General features: G+C 50.2%; 1 protein-coding gene across 1 annotated transcript in view; it reads left to right on the top strand.

The window, feature by feature from the left end:
- Positions 1 to 6644, top strand: part of ELAVL1 (ELAV like RNA binding protein 1) — a 43869-nt gene extending 37225 nt beyond the window's left edge. Inside the window, exons 5-6 of the mRNA XM_055236263.2 lie at positions 812 to 1037; positions 5111 to 6644. Coding sequence (XP_055092238.1) covers positions 812 to 1037; positions 5111 to 5435 — 551 coding nt within the window. The 3' untranslated portion in view covers positions 5436 to 6644. The remainder of the gene's footprint in view (positions 1 to 811; positions 1038 to 5110) is intronic.
- The last annotated feature ends 15144 nt before the right edge of the window (positions 6645 to 21788 follow it).

Genomic DNA, 21788 nt, shown 5'->3' with positions numbered 1-21788 from the left:
AGAAGGTGCCCTCTGGGCTTGGCTGCTGGGGCCCTGGCCCTTCCCACACAGGGACCCCAGGCCTGCCTGGCGAGCCTGTGGATAGGTTCAGCTCCGCTGTGTGAGCCTGGGCAGTGTTCTGGCCTCATTTGATTCTGACGGCAATTTGGGGCCCACGGGAGGGTGTAGGACCTTAGAGTGGAGTATCCCAAGACAGGAGTGAGGTAACAGCAGCAACACGGAGCTGGCAGGGGGTGGTCACAGGACCCCACTCCCTCCTGGCATGAAGGAGAAGGCATGCAGGCGGAGCTGGGCACCTTTGCAGCAGGCTCGGCCACAAGGCCTGCTGTCACAGCGGGCCCAGAGACAGCAGCCAGGAGAGTGGCCCCAGAGCCCAGGGAGGATCTCTCAGACGCAGTCCCCACTCTGATCTTGTTACCCACTAACCACACACCACACCCACGCACCCACTCTGTGGCGGGCATCTGGCGGCTAAATAGTGATGGTGGATGTGCTGTTTACTAATGTTGCTTTCTTCCACATAAGAGGCCTGGGTGTCTACTGGGGATGTCTGTCACCAAAATATCTTTGGGCGCCGACACTGTGGAGTCATAGTTTCAGCCGGGAAGAAAGTCTGAAGCTTTAATCTTCTGTTAGTCATTGGTTTTCTTTACTCCATCCATTTGTTTTCACTTTTAGGTTTAATTTTTGTTAATTTCCTTAACCAGACTTCCAGCCTGGCCCACAGTAGACTGACCTGACTTTTGCTTTTCAGTTTTGAAAGTTCTAGCGGTTTTCCCCCTAACTCCGTTTTTGTTGATTTGTTAAAAAGGTTTGTCCAGAGGGGTTGCGTTTATCCGGTTTGACAAACGGTCGGAGGCAGAAGAGGCAATTACCAGTTTCAATGGTCATAAACCCCCAGGTTCCTCTGAGCCCATCACAGTGAAGTTTGCAGCCAACCCCAACCAGAACAAAAACGTGGCACTCCTCTCGCAGCTGTACCATTCGCCAGCGCGACGGTTCGGAGGCCCCGTTCACCACCAGGCGCAGAGATTCAGGTGGGTCGGGAGGGTGCGCACTCCTGAAAGCCATACTTAGCCCCACTGGCAGGCGCGACGGCACAGCCACAGAATAGAAACCACGGGGATGCTAGACTGATCCCGTCAGAGAGCGCGTTTCAGAATCATTCTGCAGCTCCACACCACAGCCTGCATCAGAAAGGTGTCTGTAGGAAAGCCGTTTACTTCCGATGGGGCGTTGTCTTTCATGGGAATCAAAACAGTGGCTCCAGGCTGGACACAGTGGCTCATCCCTGTAATCCTAGCACCTTGGGTGGCCGAGAGAGGAAGATCGATTGAGCCCAGGAGTTCAAGACCAACCTGGGCAATATTGTGAGACCCCATCTCTACAAAAAATACAAAGCTGGCCAGGCATGGCAGTATGCTCCTGTCATTGCAGCAACTCAGGAAGCTGAGGTGGGAGGATTGCTTGAGCCCAGGAGGTTGAGGCTGCAGTGAGTTGTGATCATACCACTGCACTCCAGCCTGGGCCACAGAGCCAGAACCTGTCTTTTTTTGTTTTGATTAAAAAAAAAGAAAAAAAAAAAAGACAGCACCAGTCCCCACCAGTTGCTGTGAGTGTGAGCACTTAGAGCTTCAGCACGCAGTTCCTAGTAACAGCAGAACAGAGCTGCGAGCTTTAAAGATGGTTTCATGCCCAGTGTGGGGGAGCACACACCTGTAATCTCAGCTATCAGGAGGCCGAGGTAGGAGGATTACTTGAAGCCCCGAGTTTGAGCAGCCTGAGCAACAAAGTAAGACCCCTGTTCCTACAAAAAGTAATGAAAAAACGGGGCGTGGTGGTGCTGGCCTTTAGTCCCAGCTACTCAGGAGGCCACGGTGGGAGGATCGCTTGAACCCAGGAGGTGAAGGCTACAGTGAGCTATGATTGCACCACTGCACTGCAGCCTGGGTGACAGAATGAGACCCTTTCTCTAAAAAATAAATGAATAATGAACGTCTCATATCTGTGGGAGAAAAGACGCTGCCTTAGGTATACTCGGGTGACAGCAGATCTTCCAGAGTTCTTAGACATTTGATCAGCAGCCCTAAGGCAAACCTTTTTCAAACACCTGCCTTGTGGAGTCATTTGTATTGGTGAATGTTGTATGTATGCATTCTGTTTATAAGCCCTGTCCTAGAGGGGAGCAGTTTTCCCGGATTCCTTAGCCTTTCCATCCTGAAAATGGTTCTGGCTGCCAGGATGAAGTGGGATAGAGGCGATGAGAGTCAGGGCCTTGGACTCCAGGATCTGGTGTGCTGTCGCCTCAGAAACAGCGGAAGTCTCAGTGTCAGGACTGTTTTGTTTTGTTTTTGTCAAAACCTCAAGGAGTGGCATCAAGGGCTTATCTCAGGTATGACAAGGATAGATTTCCCTTTTTTTAAATTTTTAATGTTTTCATTTTTTGTTGAGATGGGGTCTCACTGTGTTGCCCAGGCTGGTCTTAAACTCCTAGCCTCAAGTGATCCTCCTACCTCAGCCTCCCAATGTACTGGGATTATAGGCATGAGCCCGGCCCCATCATTGTTTTAACAGTGAGGCTGGGTGGGCGCTGCCCAGTGCCACACATGCTGCTGTGAGAGGTGTTATTCTCATGGCTGAGTTACCCAGCGTTCTCAGCCTGGCTCAAATTCCAAAGCTGGCCTGCCTTCCTTGAGGTTTCTGGCTTGAAGACAAGGCTGGGGAAGCTTCTCTGGACGGAATGGAGCTGAATTTTAAAATCCAGCTATAGAAATCCCATCATACAGTCGGCACTGCTCTTGATGGGGTGGCCTATGTGGGCAGTGGGGTTGGGTGAACTGCTCCCTAGCCTGGAAGGAAAACAGGGAAGGTTGGAGGAGGAGACATGGGACTCTGGTCCCAGTAATGAGGACAAGAAAAGAAAGGGGAAGCCAGAGAAGTGGACATTTCTGGTCGAGCAGGAAAGTGAGTGGCAGGGCAACTACCAAGACAAAGTGATGGAAAGAAGTGGGGAGGGCGGGAGAGTCTGGAGGGAAAGAGGGAAAGATTCGCTTAGGAGGCTGAGAGAAGAGGAGGAAGAAAGACCCAGACTGCAGGGAGTTTGCAGTCAGTCCCTATCACGTCCAGAAAAGCCCAGAGATAAGGGATGGAAAAGAATTGGGTTGGAGGAAGAGAGGAGAAGATTTATGACTGTCAAGACCAGAGAAATCAGCAGGAGAAAAACTACCAGCAAGAGTAATTCCTAAGAAGGCCGGGCGCATTGACTCACGCCTGTAATCCCAATGCTTTGGGAGGCCAAAGCAGGAGGATCACTTGAGTCCAGGAATTTAAGACCGGCCTGGACAACATAGACCCTGTCTCCTTAGTCTTTCCATCCTAAAAATGGTTTTACGAAAAATGTAAAAATTAGCCCAGCATGGTAGCACACACCTGTGGTCCAGCTACTCAGGAGACAGGAGGATCACTTGAGCCTAAGAGTTTGAGACCATACTGGATAACATAGTGAGACCCTCTCTCAAAAAAAAGAAAATCACCCTTGGGCTAGTGAGCTGCCCCATGGCAGCTGGTGTCCTCTCGTGTCTGTCGAGAAGGTGAATCTGTTTAATTGCACTTGAAGGCACTCGCTTACCCCAGCTGGGGCCTGCAGGGCTGCACTTGGCTGATAGGGCCATAGCCTGAAGACCAGTTTTATTTTGGAGCAGGTGATGCTTCTCTGCATGCATCGTGCAGCTTCACAGATGCCGGCTTCACAGATGTATGCTACTCAGATATTCCCAAACTGACCCTCAGAACTTTACTTTTTTTTTTTTTTTTTTTTTGAGACGGAGTCTCGCTCTGTCACCCAGGCTGGAGTGCAGTGGCGCGATCTCGGCTCACTGCAAGCTCCGCCTCCCGGGTTCACGCCATTCTCCTGCCTCAGCCTCTCTGAGTAGCTGGGACTACAGGCGCCCGCCACCACGCCCGGCTAATTTTTTGTATTTTTAGTAGAGACGGGGTTCCACCGTGGTCTCGATCTCCTGACCTCGTAATCCACCTGCCTCGGCCTCCCAAAGTGCTGGGATTACAAGCGTGAGCCACCGCGCCCAGCAGAACTTTACTTTTTTAATTTGAGAAAGTTCCAGAGGGAAGCATGGCTTTAGGAACTGTTTTGTCATCTACCTGAATCCTTATTATGGCATCTGTCCGTTTTCAGAAGGCTTTATTTTATTTTAGTTTAGTTTAATTTTTGTTTTCTGAGGTTTTTGTTTGTTTTTTTCCTAGAGATGGGGTCTCTCTGTGTTGCCTAGACTGGTCTCAAACTCCTGGCCTCAAGTGATCCTCCCACCTTGGCCTCTCAAAGTCCTGAGATTCCGGGCTTGAGCCACCATGCCTGGCCCAGAAGGGCTTATTTTTTATGTAAATAAAAGTATCTCTGTGGAAAGAGCCCCACGTGTGTGGTCAAGTTTGGTGAGCCTGCAGTTGCTGGTGTCCCAGGGCCCTTCCCTGTCCCTTGAGTTCTCAACCCTCAGTGGTTTGGCCCCTGACCCTCGTGGGATATTGAGCTCCAGCCACAGAGGGTTGGTTGCCTGGTGCTTGGGAAGGAATTCTGTGCCCTACAGTGGCCCAGGCAAAGGCGTGATCTAACCAGAGACCACTGGGCTGTGAACCCTTGGGGGCGGGTCATGATGAGGGGAAGGTGCAAAATTTGGAAAAAGGAGTTCAGCCCCTGCATGTACCCCACAGTACGAGGAGTTTCCTCCAGGGAGAGCTGAGGCTGTCAGAGGCCTGCAGAGAGTTTCCTCAATGGAGGACCAGAAGAGCCCATCATCTAAAATGTGGGGAACCGCAGGAACCCCTAAACAGAAACCCCCCACATACACAGTAGGAGGAGTGGAGGGCACCAACCAGCCCCTCAGAGTCAACTCCCTACAGAACAGGGTCCCGCCCCTCCACTACTGTATTTAATTCCCCCCAGGGTTTTGACCTATGCAGGTGTCTCGACCGTGAGCACCTCGTGGCTGCGCAGAGCGGGATGGGACCCGGCGGCCATGGTCAGCATGCGTCCAGGCCTTGCCCCATCCCCAGGCCGCCTGCACTGACCGTGGCCTGACGCTTGCTCTCTGTCTGCCAGGTTCTCCCCCATGGGCGTCGATCACATGAGCGGGCTCTCTGGCGTCAATGTGCCGGGAAACGCCTCCTCCGGCTGGTGCATTTTCATCTACAACCTGGGGCAGGACGCCGACGAGGGGATCCTCTGGCAGATGTTTGGGCCGTTTGGCGCCGTCACCAATGTGAAAGTGATCCGCGACTTCAACACCAACAAGTGCAAAGGGTTTGGCTTTGTGACCATGACAAACTATGAAGAAGCCGCGATGGCCATAGCCAGCCTGAACGGCTACCGCCTGGGGGACAAAATCTTACAGGTTTCCTTCAAAACCAACAAGTCCCACAAATAACTCGCTCATGCTTTTTTTTGTACGGAATAGATAATTAAGAGTGAAGGAGTTGAAACTTTTCTTGTTAGTGTACAACTCATTTTGCGCCAATTTTCACAAGTGTTTGTCTTTGTCTGAATGAGAAGTGAGAAGGTTTTTATACTCTGGGATGCAACCGACATGTTCAAATGTTTGAAATCCCACAATGTTAGACCAATCTTAAGTTTCGTAAGTTATTTCCTTTAAGATATATATTAAACAGAAATCTAAGTAGAACTGCATTGACTAACCAGTCCCTCTGGATGGTGGTGAACCTGAAGCATGCTTTAACCTCTAAGACTGTCTAACACGCGTTTCATTCAATGTCTCCACAGACTGGGTAGCAAAAAAAAATCACCTTTTAGTTTTAGTTTTTAATCTAAAGATGTTAGACAGATGCTGAGTGTGCGTTTTCTCAACCGCTTCAACATTGTAAGCGATGTATGCTTTGGTTGACAGGAAGTTCCTTTTCCAGGCAGGTCCCGTTGCCACCTCCTGCTCACTTAGTCCCAGGCTCTGCCGAGTGGTCCTGGGAATGGCGGCGGGCCCGACCAGCGTGGGCCACCACTGGGGCCGCGGGCCGTGGGCCGCATGCCGGGCGGGCCCTCCAGAGGACACAAACGTGTTTCGTAAGCCCAGGCACCAATGGGAATGGACCAAAGAGTTTCAGGGAAACTCCAGTATATTCCAGAGTCAGATCTAAGCTCCAGGCACGCCTGAAGATGTGTTGCTACTCTGACACCCCGAGTTTCTGTCCACACATTGCATGCACGGCGCCCCACACATTGGATACTGTTGTTCACGATAATTTCTCCCGTTTTCCAGAGCATTTAACATAGCTTGGAAGCGTAAAATGGCTCTGTTTTTTAATAACACAGAAACATTTGAGCATTGTATTTCTCGCATCCCTTCTCGTGAGCGCTTAGACCTTTTTCTGTTTTAGTCGGATTTTGTTTTGGAATTTTGCTTTTGTATGAACACTCAGCAGAAAAGTACTTACTTCTTGCCAGTTATCTATTAACCAAAACCTTTGATTTGTAGTTTTAAAGATTAACCCTCAAAGTTCTCTTCATAACTGCCTTGACATTTTGGGTTGTTCTGTTCTGTTAATTTTCTTTTGCTTTTTTGTGTTTTTTGTTTGTTTTTACTTTTGCATTTAAGACCATTAAATTTGATTTTGTTTTGCTCGAATTTTGTTTTGTTTTTTATTTTACCTTTTCTTTCTTTTTGGCTAGGGAAGGTGCAGGCGGCCCAGCATTCAGGGAGGAGTCGTAAGATCTTAAGAAACCAATACTTGCCTCAAGCAAAAGCATTTCTGAATCTGTGACGCAGGAATGTGCGGTTACAGGCTGGTGGCTTTTAAGCCGGGAGCCCGGAGGAAGGGTGAAAGAGAAAGCCTGTGAAATAGGCAGGGCCAGATCGCCCAAAACTCCTCAGGACTGGGATCTGGCGTTTATAAATAACTAGTATACAGAGAGAATCACAAACAGGATAACTTAGTACCAGCAGTTTTTAACCTTGACGTGAGACTAAAACGTGACCGTAGGCTGTTTTTTAGTTATTGCTCTCATGAGATGACGGCTGTATTTATCTGTTTATTTATACCTATCTATTTATGTATTTATTTATTGAAGTGGGAAATTGAGCAATAGGCAGGCACCACCGTCCCCAGAGCAGGTCAGCGTCTCGAGAGGCCCCTAGACAATTGAAGATGCCCATCCCCTCCCCTTTCCCTGATCTTTTACTGAGGGGCTGTGTGCTCAATCCTTGCAAATTGATGATGTTGCCATCTGTACCCAGGCCGTGTCTCATAAAATTCGGCCTGGTGCCAGAGAGGACCTCCTTTCTCCCACAGAATCCCAGTTCGTCAGGAAAAGCCAAAACCGAGGCCCGTTTGCCCAGATTCGACACAAAAGAGGTCCCTGCTCTGTTGCCCAAGAGCAGTCTCTATCCTGGGACCAGAATGTTTTCCTGGAAAAAGAAGCCTTTCAGGTTTTCCTGGGCCAGCATCTTCTGATGGAAGGTGGGAGCCAACACCCTTCTGATGGAAGGTGGGAGCCAACATCTTCTGATGGAAGGCGGGATTCCCGCTTCTGAAACTCCCCCTGGAGTCTCACTCCCACACATGCCCATAGCTAGCATTCAACAGAGAACTCTGTCTTAAGCTTCAACTGTGAAAATGATGACGGGCTTGTAGCCAGCACCTCAGCTTCTTTCCTCGCCCCCTTTTATCTGAATTTTATCAATTGTTCTGATGCTGGGACAGGTGAGAAGAAACTGTGAAGTATATGAGCCTTTGAAAGTTCCCTGAAGTTTCTCAGTTCAGGAACATTCTCATTGTATGTGGTCTCCGCTGTTTGAACAGCCTTCTAGCTAAAAAATTCCAATGCCTTTATTTGGGAGTCTTAGCTTGCAAGCTTGTGGAAGGATTTAGCTTTTGAACTGTCACTCCTGAAAAGCAATCTCCGTTCCATCAAGGTTCTAGTTGCTGGCCCTGTGCCCTCAAAGTTCATTACATCTTACCAAGGCCTGTTTGCAAAGGGGAGATCCCTTTTCTTAAAAAAGGCTCAACCCAAAAGAAACCATTTCTTAAAAAATTTTACATAGATAAGTTGTATTTGTATTTAGCAAAAATGAGTGCTCTCCTTTTATTTGGGAATTTCGATGAAAAAGCGTTCAGAGTAGATAATGTTCATTTATCAAAAATCTGGTTTGGGAAATACCAAAGAGGCTTTGATTGAATTCCCTTTTGACCTGTGTGTAACTTCCTCTGGTAGTTAGACCCCAGGCAGCTCCGAATTTGTGAACCTGCTTCCTGATGAATTCTCCCTTGTTCCCCCTTGGCTCTGCCATTATTTCGTTTTCAGTGTAATTTGCCAAGCCGCAGTTTTCTGTGCTGGCTGTGCCTCTAGTCGCAGCTCTGTGACTGATTCCCTCCCGGGTGCTGAGTCCCCTCCCCGGCCACCATCCTGCGTGAATATCCTGAAATTCATGGGCTTCCTCGGGGGCCCGCCCGCAGGTGGTGCTGGGTGGGTTCCGCCACCTTCTCCTGGAAGGTGAGCCTTTTCCTGGCCAAGGGCAGCTGCCTTAACCTCTGAGAGTCTGCGCTTGGCCTTAGTCCTGGAGACCCAGCCTCCAGGGACTGAACCGTGCTGCTGTCGGGAGCCAAGACCGGCCCTTTGGAGCCGGCAGCCCAGGGGTCCCTGCTGGATCAGAGAAATAGAAGCACCCGAAGACGGTTAGTGGCAATTCCTTGACCCAGTTTGCTTTCAAACGAAGGCCATTTGTCCACCAGGCATTGAAAAGACATGACTTACCCAGTCCTGCATCGGATTTGAAAAATCGAAATTGACATCACTCAGCTGTTACATTTCACATCCGATTCAGCCCCGTTTTATTTCCATGTGCTTTTCGCAGCCTTCCTCTGTTGGATGAAAGAGAATAAGAATTCAGCTGACAGGAGGCCTCTATCCTGTCCCTCCACCCCACCCTCCACCTCAATCCCCTCCCATCTTCCCCAGACCTACCTCACCTACTAGGACCTGAGGCAGCTCCTTAGCAGAGACCCCTGGGGTTTAGCAGACTCTGGGGGTCAGGGGGTCCTGTCCCCAAACTTCCCAAGACAGCCCTGAAGTCACAAGTGCTTTCTTTTGAGTGGCATTGGCAATTGGCATGTAACGATGGCAGTGGAATCTGAATCTGGGATCCCAGGCAGGGTTCACATTTCCAAACCTTTTGATTTCCCCTGACCTCTAATGGCTGGATCCTATTTTTCTACAACCCTTCAGTGACATCGTTCAGGTTTCTTTCTTGGCCATTTAAAAAAACAATTTTTTTTTTCTCACTTGTAAGTCACCGCCAGTACCTAAGTTAGGCTAACGGAGACTTTGACAGGACTGGATTTTTCTTCCACCAGAAGAGAAGGCTTTTCCGTTGGTTTGGGGCCACCTCTTTGACCGTGACCGTGTGATGTTCCGTTTACAGCAGTGACTTGCTTTGGGGGAGGGGAGGCTCTCTTAACCGATTCCCATGTTGTACAGTAGATGGTTAGACCTTTTGTATATTAGTGTGTTTTAAGTTATTGATTTGTTTTATATAAAATAATTTATTTTTCAGGTGCCATTTTTCATTTTAACTTTGTTTTTACATGGGTTTGTTTTCAATAAAGTCTGACACTGGTGTCCAAAAGTCAACAATAAAATGAATCCCATTGTGTTCTTTTGAAGATGCCTATGTAACTTTTAAGCTTTTTAAATTATTTTCAGAAAAAAAAAAAGCCCTTATCAGTTTTTCATCAGCCCATTGCCTTTTTATTTTTATTTTTTTAATCCTTGTGAATAAATGTTCTTTAGTGTTTTAGGAGGAAAAAGCAAACCTAGATTTTGATAACCCAGAAGACTTCAGAAATAAAGAAGCTTTGAAAGAAGACCATTTTTCAAAATTTTAGTGAAGTGTGAATATTTTTTGTCAATGGCTTTCTCAAAGAGAATGAAACTTTTGCACCATTTTCAGAGTTTTTATAGAGATGCCAAATTGATATATTTACATGTAATGGAAACATGAAAAAGTTTTATTAAACAATTGTTCATAGCTGTGTAGACATTTTAATTCAGTTTCCAAAGCTCTCAACAAAGCGTATTTTTGAAGTACGGAGTGATGTGGTTTGGGGCGTGGCTTACAGTTCCAAACGACTCAATTGTCCAGATACTCAGTTCTTTCTACAGATAGCAGGTTCGTGTTAAACACTGTATGTTAACTATGACTGGAATTCTGTGATATTTTGGTAATAAATGAAGTGGGATCATTGCGATGTGCTGGTGTAGGGGTGATGGTGTATGACTTGTGAGCAGCCCACAGTCCAGTAATAGAGTGCCAGGGGATGGGGACCTCCTCCCTCCGAGGTAAGCCTGTGCCAGGCCCTGGGAGCCCACGAGGGGACACCCAGTTCGGGTGTGCCCTGTGCTGGATGACCCACGGCCCTTCAGCTCCCACCCAGATGCCCCTCTTCTCCAGGTTCACAGGTCAGTGGGCCCACCAACTGGCCCCTGGGTATGGCCCCCTTCCATCTGCTTCCCACACCAGTGCTCCCCCAACAGTGACCCAGGGATCCTGCCTCTTTCCCCATCTGTATGTGGAACCATAGTCACTCCTGAGCCCTGGGGCCAACCTGAGCATCCCCTCCGTGAGACTGATCTCCTTTGGGATGGGAATGGTTAGGGGTCTCAAGGTCAGAGAGTCCAGGTTCAAATCCTAGCTCTGACACCACTCCCCAGCGTGCCACCCAGGGGACAGTCCCTGGCTCTCTGAGTCTCTGCTCTACCCTCTGTGAAATGGGTCCACGCTGCCCACCCCCTCCAGATCCTCAGGAAAATGAGATCAAGTAGGGATGGTGACAGTTGCTACTAAGAATCAGCCAAGGACTGGATGGTCACACGCAGCACCCAGAGAGCTGAACTAACATGGGCCCGCAGGCCCGCCTCTCAGAAAGCATTTACAGAGCCCGTTTTCAAGTTGCTAGTTTCTCTATTGCTTGTGCGTCTTGTGGGTCTGCATTCATCACCTTCTCTTCCAGACGTGACTAAATGATCTCTTGGCTTCCAGGAAAAACCCATGTTGTCCGACACCACCTGAGGCCAAAGGGCCGGGGCTGTGCTCCAGCCAGAGCCCTGACAGTGCTCAGGGCCATCCCTCAGGTGTTCAGACCCCAGGGGCTGACAGCTGGGGGTCCTGCACCCTCTGGGTAGCTCCGCTGGCTCAGGCTAGTGGATCTCCTGACTGCTCAACCTGTGAACCCAGGAGAAAGGGGTCTGGGTGTCTGTGCCTCCCAAACTTAAGAATGCATCTGCCTCCCACAGGGGAGCATCATTTCAAAGCAGATTTGGCTTCTGCAGGTCTGGTGTGGGCCTGGGAATCTGCATTTTTCTTTCTTTTTAAAGACAGAGTCTCGCTCTGTTGCCCAGGCTGGAGTGCATTGCCGCAATCTCAGTTCACTACAACCTCTGCCTTCCGGGCTCAAGCAATTCTCCTGCTTCAGCCACCCAAGCAACTGGGATTACAGGCCCACGCCACCACGCCCAGCTAATTTTTGTATTTTTAGTAAAGACAGGGTTTCACCATGTTGGCCAGGCTGGCCTCAAACTCCTGACCTCAGGTGATCTGCCCTCCTCAGCCTCCCAAAGTGCTGGGAGTACAGGCGTGAGCCATGGCGCCTGGCCTGAGACCCTGTATTTCTCCCTGGTGACGCCAGTGTCAGAGACTCACCTTGAGAAGCAAGAAGTTTAGAAGAGTCCCCTGTGTGGGACGAACCTTAATGAAACCTGACAGCCCCCATCTCTACCTTGGCTCCAGGGATGGCTTCCATCCCCGCCTCACCCCAGAATTCAGAGCCCGAGAGACCCAGCGAGGCCCCTGTGCACGGCAGGCGACACTCGCGTTCCATGAGACCCCTCCAGACCCCTGCCTCTATGGGGGCTAGTTTCATTGCTCCCTTCAAGGTCAAGGGTCTGAGGCATGCATCCTTTTGTCCTTGGGTTTTGCATGTGTGTGTTTCAACCTCGATAATTTCTTAGCACAATTTAAAAGGATTTCTGGAAGAGAAGGAGAAACATGCCTGCGTTGTCTGGAGAACTACAGTTTGTGTTTAGTCATACGAGAGCCAAGCTGTGACATGAGAGTGTTTTTATTGGGGCGGGGGGGAGCACAGCGAATCGACCTCTCACCCTCTGCTGCCCCTGATCCTCTGCCACGACAACTTCAGCAAGCCTTTTTTTTTTTTTTTTTTTTGAGATGGAGTCTTGCCCTGTCGCCCAGGCTGGACTTCAGTGGCGCGATCTCAACTCACTGCAACCTCCACCTCCCCAGTTCAAGCAATTCTCCTGCCTCAGCCTCCTGAGTAGCTGGGATTACAGGCGCACAACACCACGCCCAGCTAATTTTTTGTATTTTTAGTAGAGACGGGGTTCATCATATTGGCCAGGCTGGTCCTGAACTCCTGACCTCAGATGATTGTCCCACCTCGGCCTCCCAAATTGCTGGAAATACAGGTATGAGCCACCCACCTCGCCTGGCCAGGAAACCATGACGTCCCACAGCAGCCCTGTGGACGAGGGAGCGTTGATCCCAGGTTAAGGGCTTAAACATGTTCTACTCCACCCAGGAGGGCCCACCCACTGAGCAGCAGGGAGAACAGACGGCACGCCTGCCCCACACAGTAGGGGTGCTGAATGCCGGGACGCTCTGGGCAGCAGGGGCAGGGCCCTTAAGGGAGTGACATTGGAACAGGAAGGACGCAATAGTGAATGTTAGCTTTTTGCTTTACACAGTACTTTACCGTTCATGCACCCATTTCACAGATGACACAGCGGAACTTGGCAGATTGGAAAACACACGCTGTGCTGGTGATAATTTTCTTAGTTTGATGTAGAGCATCCTGGCTTTCAGCCGCCCCCTTAGTTTTGTGCCTCTGAACTATCTGTTTCAGGGTTTAGGCATGGATGGGAAGTTGAGGGTGGGCAGGAGGCTGAGTACTGCCTGCATGACCTGCAGGGGCAGACAGGGCTCAGGGGCTCAGACACCAGGGGGCCTGGACACCCTCCATCCTCTCACCACAGGTCTTGAGGCCACCCCAAACCAAGCAAGGAGATCCCCCCACGAGCTCCTCCAAGGAAAAGAGACGGCTCCCGATCCCCGCCTCACCCCAGAATTCAGAGCCCGAGAGGCCCAGCCCTGAGCCAGGACCCTGTGTGTTGCAGGGGATGTTCGAGTTCCACCAGTCCCCTCCGGACCCCCGCCTCTCGGGGGGGCTATTTCCATTGCTCGCTTCAAGGTCAAGGGTCTGAGGCCTGCATTCTTTTTCCCCTGGGCTTTGTGTGTGTTTCAACCTCAGTAATTTCTTAGCACAACTTAAAAGGATTGCTGGAAGAGAAGGAGAAACCTAGACACCTGCGTTGCCCAGAGAACCATGGTTTGTGTTCAGTAATACGAGAGCCGAGTCCTGACATGAGAGTGTTTTCACTGGGGGGCGAGGGGCAAGGAGAGCGCGGGTTCCCTCCCACCTCGGGGCGAGGGGCAAGGAGAGCGCGGGTTCCCTCCCGCCTCAGTGTCCTCAGAGCCTGAGGAGTTCTCAGCAACCTGTCCTGAGAACTGGTATGAGGAGGGAGGATCGCCTGAGCTCAGGAGTTCAAAACCAGCCTGGGCAACATCATGAGAGCCTATCTCTACAAAAAATGTAAAAATGAGGCCGAGCACGATGGTTCACGCCTGTAATCCCAGCACTTTGGGAGGCTGAGGTGGGCAGATCACTCGAGGTCAGGAGTTCGAGACCAGCCTGCCCAATATGGCGTAACCCCGTCTCTACTAAAAATACAAAAATAGGCCGGGCGTGGTGGCTCACGCTTGCAATCCCAGCACTTTGGGAGGCCTAGGCGGGCGGATCACGGGGTCAGGAGATCGAGACCACGGTGAAACCCCGTCTCTACTAAAAATACAAAAAAATTAGCCGGGCGTGGTGGCGGGCGCCTGTGGTCCCAGCTACTCGGAGAGGCTGAGGCAGGAGAATGGCGTGAACCCGGGAGGCGGAGCTTGCAGTGAGCCGAGATTGCGCCACTGCACTCCAGCCTGGGCGACAGAGCAAGACTCCGTCTCAAAAAAAAAAAAAAAAAAAAAAATTAGCTGGGTGTGGTGTTGTGTGCCTGTAGTCCCAGCTACTCGGGAGGCTGAGGCAGGAGAATCGATTAAACCTGGGAGGTGGAGGGTGCAGTGAGCCCAGATCATGTCATTGCACTCCAGCCTGGGTGACAGAGCAAGATGCTATTAAAAAAAAAAAAAAAAAAAAAAAAAAAAAAAAAAAAAAGCTGGGCACAGTGACTCACACCTGTAATCCCAGCACTTTGGGAGGCTGAGATGGGCGGATCACCTGAGGTCAGGAGTTCAAGACTAGCCTGGCCAACATAGTGAAACCCCGTCTCTACTAAAAATACAAAAATTAGCCAAGCATGGTGGCGGGCACCTGTAATCCCAGCTACCTGGGAGGCTGAGGCAGGAGAATCGCTTGAACTCTGGAGGCAGAGGTTGCAGTGAGTCGAGTTCACGCCATTGCATTCCAGCCTGGGCAACAAGAACGAGACTCTCTCTCAAAGAAAAAAAAAAAAAAAAAGGCCGGGAGTGGTGAAATGCACCTGTATTCCCAGCTACTTGGGAGGCTGAGGTAACAGGATCACTGGAGCCCAGGAGTTCGAGGCTGCAGTGAGCTAGAAAAGAAACAAAAGAAAGGAAAGGAAAAATGTGCAGGACCTGTTGGTCAAAGATGACTAAGAATTTCAAAATTGTTGCTGGGCGTGATGGCTCACGCCTGTAATCCCAGCACTTTGGGAGGCCAAGGCAGGTGGATCACAAGGTCAGGAGTTCAAGACCAGCCTGACCAACATGGTGAAACCTGGTCTCTACTAAAAATACAAAAATTAGCCAGGCGTGGTGGTGTGCGCCTGTAACCCCAGCTACTTGGGAGGCTGGTGGCGTGTGCCTGTAATCCCAGCTACTCGAGAGGCTGAGGCAGGAGAATCACTTGAACCTGAGAGGCAGAGGTTGCAGCGAGCCAAGATCACACCACTGCACTCCAGCCTGGGTGACAGAGCAAAATTCCATCTCAAAAAAAAAAAGAAAAGAAAAAGAATTTCAAAATGGCAACAGAAAGCATTAACCCAAGCCAGGGGCCCTTGAGCACCTGCCAACCTCCCCTGCACTCTCTCCGCCTCCTGGGCAGCCTCCTCCCCCCGGGGTCCCTCCCGGCAGCTGCTGAAGGCCCTGGCTGGGGAATTCTCTCCCAAATACCTGATACGATCGAGTCTCCGCTCAGAACTTTTCAGTTCATCTTAGGACTTCTTGTAGACCGTGGCCTTTCACCTTCATTGCAAGGATGGCATTTTGCCTGTTTGGTTTTCTCACGGTGAGGGATGTTAATGCTGGGGGATGGTGGGGGAAGAGGAAGAGGAGGAAAGGGAGGAGGGGGAGGAGAGGAAGGAGAGGGGAGGCGGAGGAGAGAAGGGGAGGAGGAGGAGGAAGGAGGAGAGGGAGGAGGGGGAGGAGGAGGGGGAAGGAGGTGAGGGAGGAAGAATAGGAGAGGAAGGAGGGAAGAGGAGGAGGAGAGGGAGGAGGAGGTGGAGGAGGAGAGGTAGGAGGAATGGCATGGCAGCTGGCCGAGGGCCCGTGGAGTGAGTGGGCATGGGTAAGGAGAGGAAATTGCAGCTGAGAGAGCCAGCGCATGGAGGGAGGAGAGGGAGCAGGCCTGGGCAAGGCCACTGAATCGGACTCCTTTCCAGTTGACAGAACCCAGGATAAGAGATTAGGGGAAGTGTGCACCTAGGAAGAGGCAGTTGACAAGGGGAGTCATGACAGGACAGGCCCCAGTGCCAGTTTCTATCAAGTCAAGCCTCATGGAGACAGGCCTGCGGGTCCTCAGCGAAAGCCACAGATCCCCCAACCCACAGCCTGTGGCCGGCCACTGGCCAGCGTCAAAGAGCTGGGGAAGTCGAGACCATGGAAATAGCCTGTAATGGACCTGGGACCTCTCAGGAGAGATGCCGGAACTGCCCCAGTAGGGCCAAGGGCCTCCAGAAAGTCTGGAATCCAGGCAGGAGGAAATGATGCCTTGGCCACAGCCAGTTTTGAATATTTTTAGAAGACAGTGTCTCACACTGTGTCACTCAGGCTAGAGTGGATGTCATCAGAGCTCACTGCAGCCTTGACTTCCCGGGCTCAAGCAATCCTCCTACCTCAGCCTCCTGAGTACATGGGACTATAGGTATATGCCACCACACCCTGCTATTTATTTTATTTTTTTTATTGTATTTTATTTTAATTCTTTTTTTCTTTTCTTTTTTTTTTTTTTTGACATGCAGTCTCACTCTGTTGCCCAGGCTGGAGTGCAGTGTCACAAACTCAGCTCACTGCAACCTCTGCCACCCGGGTTCAAGCAATTCTCTGCCTCAGCCTCCTGAGTAGCTGGGACTACAGGCACCCGCCACCACACCCAGCTAATTTTTGTATTTTTAGTAGAGACGGGGTTTCGCCATCTTGGCCAGGCTGCTCTTGAACTCCTGATCTCGTGATCCACCTGCCTCGGCCTCCCAAAGTGCTGGGACTACAGGCGTAAGCCACCGTGCCCGGCTTCTATTTTAATTTTTGAGACAGGGTCTCCCTTTGTTGCCTAGGCTGGAGTGTGGTGGTGCAATCACAGCTCACTGTAGCCTCGAACGCCTGGGCTCAATCACTCCTCCCACTTCAGCTTCCTGAGTAGCTGGGACCACAGGCATGTGCCACCATGCCCAGGTGACAGATTCTCTTTTACATGCTAGCTGTGTGGCCCTGGGCAACCCCCTTCCGCTCTGGAAGCTTTGGGTGCTGCATTGCTTTGGTATAAGAGAGCTAATGATAGCCCCTGCCTCCCAGGGTTACCGGGTTGGTGTTAAATAAGATACGGCCTCCAATCGCCAGGAAGACACTTTGGCACAGAGGAGACAGGCACTAGTGCCAGCAGCTATAATTATACCTTGAGAAGGAGAACCGGAGATGGAGGAGTCCGCTGGGTAGAAGGTACAGAAGTGGAAAGGAAGCCAGACAGAAGGCAGACAGATGGCAGAGGCCTGCACACAGCAGCCAATGCGAGTGGGTGGGGGCTGGGAGCCAGAGGGAAGAGGCTGAGGGGCACCTGCATTGATTTGCTCGGCCTGCAGGTAACAGAGCACCCAGACCGCGTGGCTTCAGTAGTAGAAATGCATTGCCTCACAGTCCTGGAGGCTGGAAGTTTGAGATCAAGGTGACAGCAGGATCTCTTTCTTCTGAGGCCTCTCTCCTTGGCTTGCAGATGGCCATCTTCTTGTGTCTTCCCACAGTCATCCCTCTGTGTGTATCTGTGTCCTAATCTCCACTTCCTTTTTTGCGGAGGGGACAAAGTCTCACTCTGTCGCCCAAGCTGGAGTGCAGTGGCGTGATCTTGGCTCACTGCAACCTACACATCCCAGATTCAAGTGATTCTCCTGCCTCAGCCTCCAGAATAGCTGGGACTACAGGCACACACCACCACACCAGGCTAATTTTTGTACTTTTAGTAGAGATAGGGTTTCACTATGTTGGCCAGGCTGGTCTTGTACTCCTGACCTTGTGATCCACCCACCTCAGCCTCCCAAAGTGCTGGGATTACAAGTTTGAGCCACTGCACCTGGCTGATCTCTGCTTTGTTTGTTCATTTGTTTGTTTGTTTGTTTTTGAGATGGAGTTTTCCTCTTGTTGCCCAGGCTGGAGTGCAATGGCGCAATCTCAGCTCACTGCAACCTCCGCCTCCCGGGTTCAAGCAGTTATCCTGCCTCAGCCTCCTGAGTAGCTGGGATTACAGGCGTGAGCCACCATGCCCAGCTAATTTTGTATTTTTAGTAGAGACAGGGTTTCTCCATGTCGCTCAGGCTGGTCTCGAACTCCCAACCTCAGTGATACGCCCGCCTCAGCCTCTGAAAGTGCTGGGATTGCAGACGTGAGCCACCGCACCCGGCCCGATCTCTGCTTCTTATAAGGACACTGGTTGTGCTGGATTAGGGCTTATACCCTAATAATCTCATTGTAATTTATTTATTAATTTATAATTTTATTTTATTTATTTATTTTTTTTGAGACAGAGTCTCGCTTTGTTGCCCAGGCTGGAATGCAGTGGCACGATCTCAGCTCACTGCAAGCTGTGCCTCCCAGGTTCGCACCATTCTCCTGGCTCAGCCTCCCAAGTAGCTGGGACTACAGGCACCCACCACCACGCCTGGCTAAATTTTTGTATTTTTAGTATAGGCGGGGTTTCACCGTGTTAGCCAGGATGGTCTCGATTTCCTGACCTCGTGATCTCCCCGCCTCAGCCTCCCAAAGTGCTGGGATTACAGGCGTGAGCCACTGCACCCGGCCTATTTTTGTTTTGTGTTCTTTGTTTTTGTTTTGTTTTGTTTTGTTTGAGACGGAGTCTCGCTCTGTCACCCAGGCTGGAGTGCAGTGGCACGATCTCAGCTCACTGCAAGCTCCGCCTCCTGGGTTCATGCCATTCTGCTGCCTCAGCCTCCCGAGTAGCTGGGACTACAGGTGCCTGCCACTACGCCCAGCTAATTTTTTGTATTTTTAGTAGAGACAGGGTTTCACTGTGTTAGCCAGGATGGTCTTGATCTCCTGACCTCGTGATCTGCCCGCCTCGGCCTCCCAAAGTGTTGGGATTATAGGCGTGAGCCACTGTGCCTGGCCTCTATTTTTGTTTTTTGAGACGGAGTCTCTCTGTGTTGCTGAGGCTGGAGTGCAGTGGTGCGATCTAAGCTTACTGCAACCTCCACTTTCCAGGTTCAAGTGATTTTCCTCACTCAGCCTCCCGAGTAGCTGGGACTACGGACACCCGCCACCACACCTGGCTAATTTTTGTATTTTTAGTAGAGACACATTTTAAGCATGTTGGCCAGGCTGGCCTTGAACTCCTGTCAAGCGATCCACCCACCTTAGCCTCCCAAAGTGCTGGGATTACAGGCGAGAGCCACCACACCCGGCCCCATTGTACTTTAGTTACCTGGAGTGCAGTGGTGCAATCACTGCAGCCTCTCACTCCTGGGCTCAAGCAATCCTTCCACCTCAGCCTCCTGAGTAGCTGGGACCACAGCCACTCTCTACCACACCTGGCTAATTTTTTTGTGTTTTTTTTTTTCTAGAGATGGAGTTTCACCATGTTGCCCAGGCTGTTCTCGAACTCCTGGGCTCAAGCAATCCTCCTGCCTAAGCCTCCCAAAGTACTGGAATTACAGGTGTGAGCCACCATGCCCTGCATATTTTTAATTTTTGTGGGTACATAGTAGGTGTATATACTTATGGTCTACAGGACATATGTTGATACAGGCATATGATGCATAATAATCACATCACAGTAGCTGGGCACAGTGACTCACGCCTGTAATCTCAGCACGTTGGGAGACCAAGAGGGGGGTGGATCACCCGAGGTCAGGAGTTCAAGACCAGCCTGACCAACATGGTGAAACCCCGTCTCTACTAAAAATACAAAAATTAGCCCGGCGTGGTGGTGGTTGCCTGTAATCCCAATTACTCGGGAGGCCGAGGCAGGAGAATCGCTGCAACCTGGGAGAAGGAGGTTGCAGGGAGCCGAGATCGTGCCACTGCACTCCAGCCTGGGCAACAGAATGAGGCTCCGTGTCAGCGACAACAAAAACAAAAATTTTGCTGAGAGAGTAGATCTCACATTAAGTGTGCTTTGGTTTTTTGTTTTTGTTTAAGACAGGGGTCTCCAGCCCCTGGGCCATAGACTGGTACCTGTCTGTGGCCTGTTAGGAACTGGGCCGCAGAGCAGGAGGTGAGCAGGCAAGCAGCGAAGCTTCATCTGTATCTACAGCTGCTCCCCATCATTTGAGCCTCCTGTAAGATCAGCAGCGGCATTAGATTCTCATAGGAATGCAAACTGTTAGGAATAGCACTTAAAATTTTAAGGAAATTGAACACTTGAACGAAAGATTTTTAGCAAAGTAATTTTATTTTTGTGCAGGGGGTGTTTTTTTGGCCAGTTGTTATGAGTATACTTGAACAAAGGGGCACGAGAGCCTTTATTTTTGACGCAAGTTTTGTTTTTGTACCCTTTTTTTATTGGCCAGGGTCGGGTTGTATAATTTAAACTAATTTTGGTTGGCTAAACGTTTTATCTTTTTTAGATAAGGTGGGCATGTAAAAGAAAGTGGAGAGGAAAGGCGTAGGGGTGTCTGTAATGAGCTAGAAATTTAGGCTTTTTTTTAAATAAGGAAAGGAATGTGAGCTGGTACTGATAACGCCTGGTACTGTGGCATGCCTGGGCATCTAACAAAAGCAAAAAGGAAAAAAAGGAGAAAAAGGAAAAGGGGGGGGGTACTATGAATTAAAGAATAAAAGATTGATCAGCTTATCTGAAGAGAAACCTTCTCATATCCCACAAAACCCTATTGTGGACCACACACGCAGGGATCAAGGTTGCACACGCCCTGTGATCTGTCACTGTCTCCCATCACCCCCAGATGGGATCATCTAGTTGCAGGAAAACTGAAAGGTTCTTGTAATCAGTTCGAACCCCAAAAGCGTGCCAACAGTCAACACGAGGCGGTGTGGAGCAATATGCTATTTTAATGAGCGCCTGGGTGCTGGGGGTGCTGAGGCCTAAAATGGCGTCAGCACCAAATGAAGACGGGGCAGGGGTTTTATAGTCTCCTGTAAACAGGAAGTGCCCCAGTCTGACGTAAGTGCTACGTGGTACCCGGATGGCCTCTTTCTCCATCTTCAGGGGTGGGTGTCTTCTGGCCAAGGTATGTGACTTCCAGCCAGGCTCTTTTCCTGCTTCTACAGTCTTGCTGGCGCAACTGGCCTTGCACCTTGGGATTGGGCCTGAGAAAGGAGGAGTTCCTCATCCCTTCAAGCTTTCAGGCCCTGGGGACGCTCTTTCAAAAACAAGCTCAGGGCCCCCACTGATTGTACATGCTGGTGAGTTGTATAATTATTATATATTACAATGTGATAATAAATAGAAATAAAGTACACAATAAATGTAGTGTACTTGAATCATCCTGAAATTATCCTCCGCTTCCCCCTACACCATCTGTGGAAAAATTGTCTTCCACGAAACTGTTCCCTGATGCCAAAAGAGTTGGGGACCATTGGTTTAAAAGGTGAGGTCTCAATATCCTATTTACCGTGATGTGATTTTTTTTTTTTTTTTTGTGACAGAGTCTTGCTCTGTCACCCAGAATGCTCGGATTATAGGCGTGAGCCACTGTGCCTGGCCCTCTTAGCAAAATTTTTAAGTGCCCGGGATAGTATTGGTAACTACAAGCAAGATGTTATATAGCTGATCTGTAGAACGTATTCATCTTGCATATCTGAAACTTTTTTTGAGACAGAGCCTCACTCTGTTGTCAGGCTGGAGTGCAGTGGCGCGATCTCGGCTCATCGCAACCTCCGCCTCCCGGGTTCAAGCAATTCTCCTGCATCAGCTTCCCGAGTAGCTGGGACTGCAGGCACGCGCCGCCATGCCAAGCTAATTTTTGTATTTTTTTAGTAGAGACGGGGTTTCACCATGTTGGCCGGGATGGTCTCGATCTCTTGACCTTGTGATCCGCCCGCCTCGGCCTCCCACAGTGCTGGGATGAAAGGCGTGAGCCACTGCACCTGCATATCTGAAACTTTACACCCATTAAACAGCAGCTTCTCACTCCCTAGCCCCTGGCCACTAACATTCTGCTCTGTGTTAAGCCATTAAGTTGTGGGGTAATTTGTCACATACCAGTAGATGAATAATAT

The sequence above is a fragment of the Symphalangus syndactylus genome, chromosome 13, assembly GCF_028878055.3.
Source record: "Symphalangus syndactylus isolate Jambi chromosome 13, NHGRI_mSymSyn1-v2.1_pri, whole genome shotgun sequence".
Classification (NCBI taxonomy): Eukaryota; Metazoa; Chordata; class Mammalia; order Primates; family Hylobatidae; genus Symphalangus; species Symphalangus syndactylus.
Note: the sequence above shows the minus strand (reverse complement) of the source record. Positions and strands in the feature narration are given on the sequence as shown.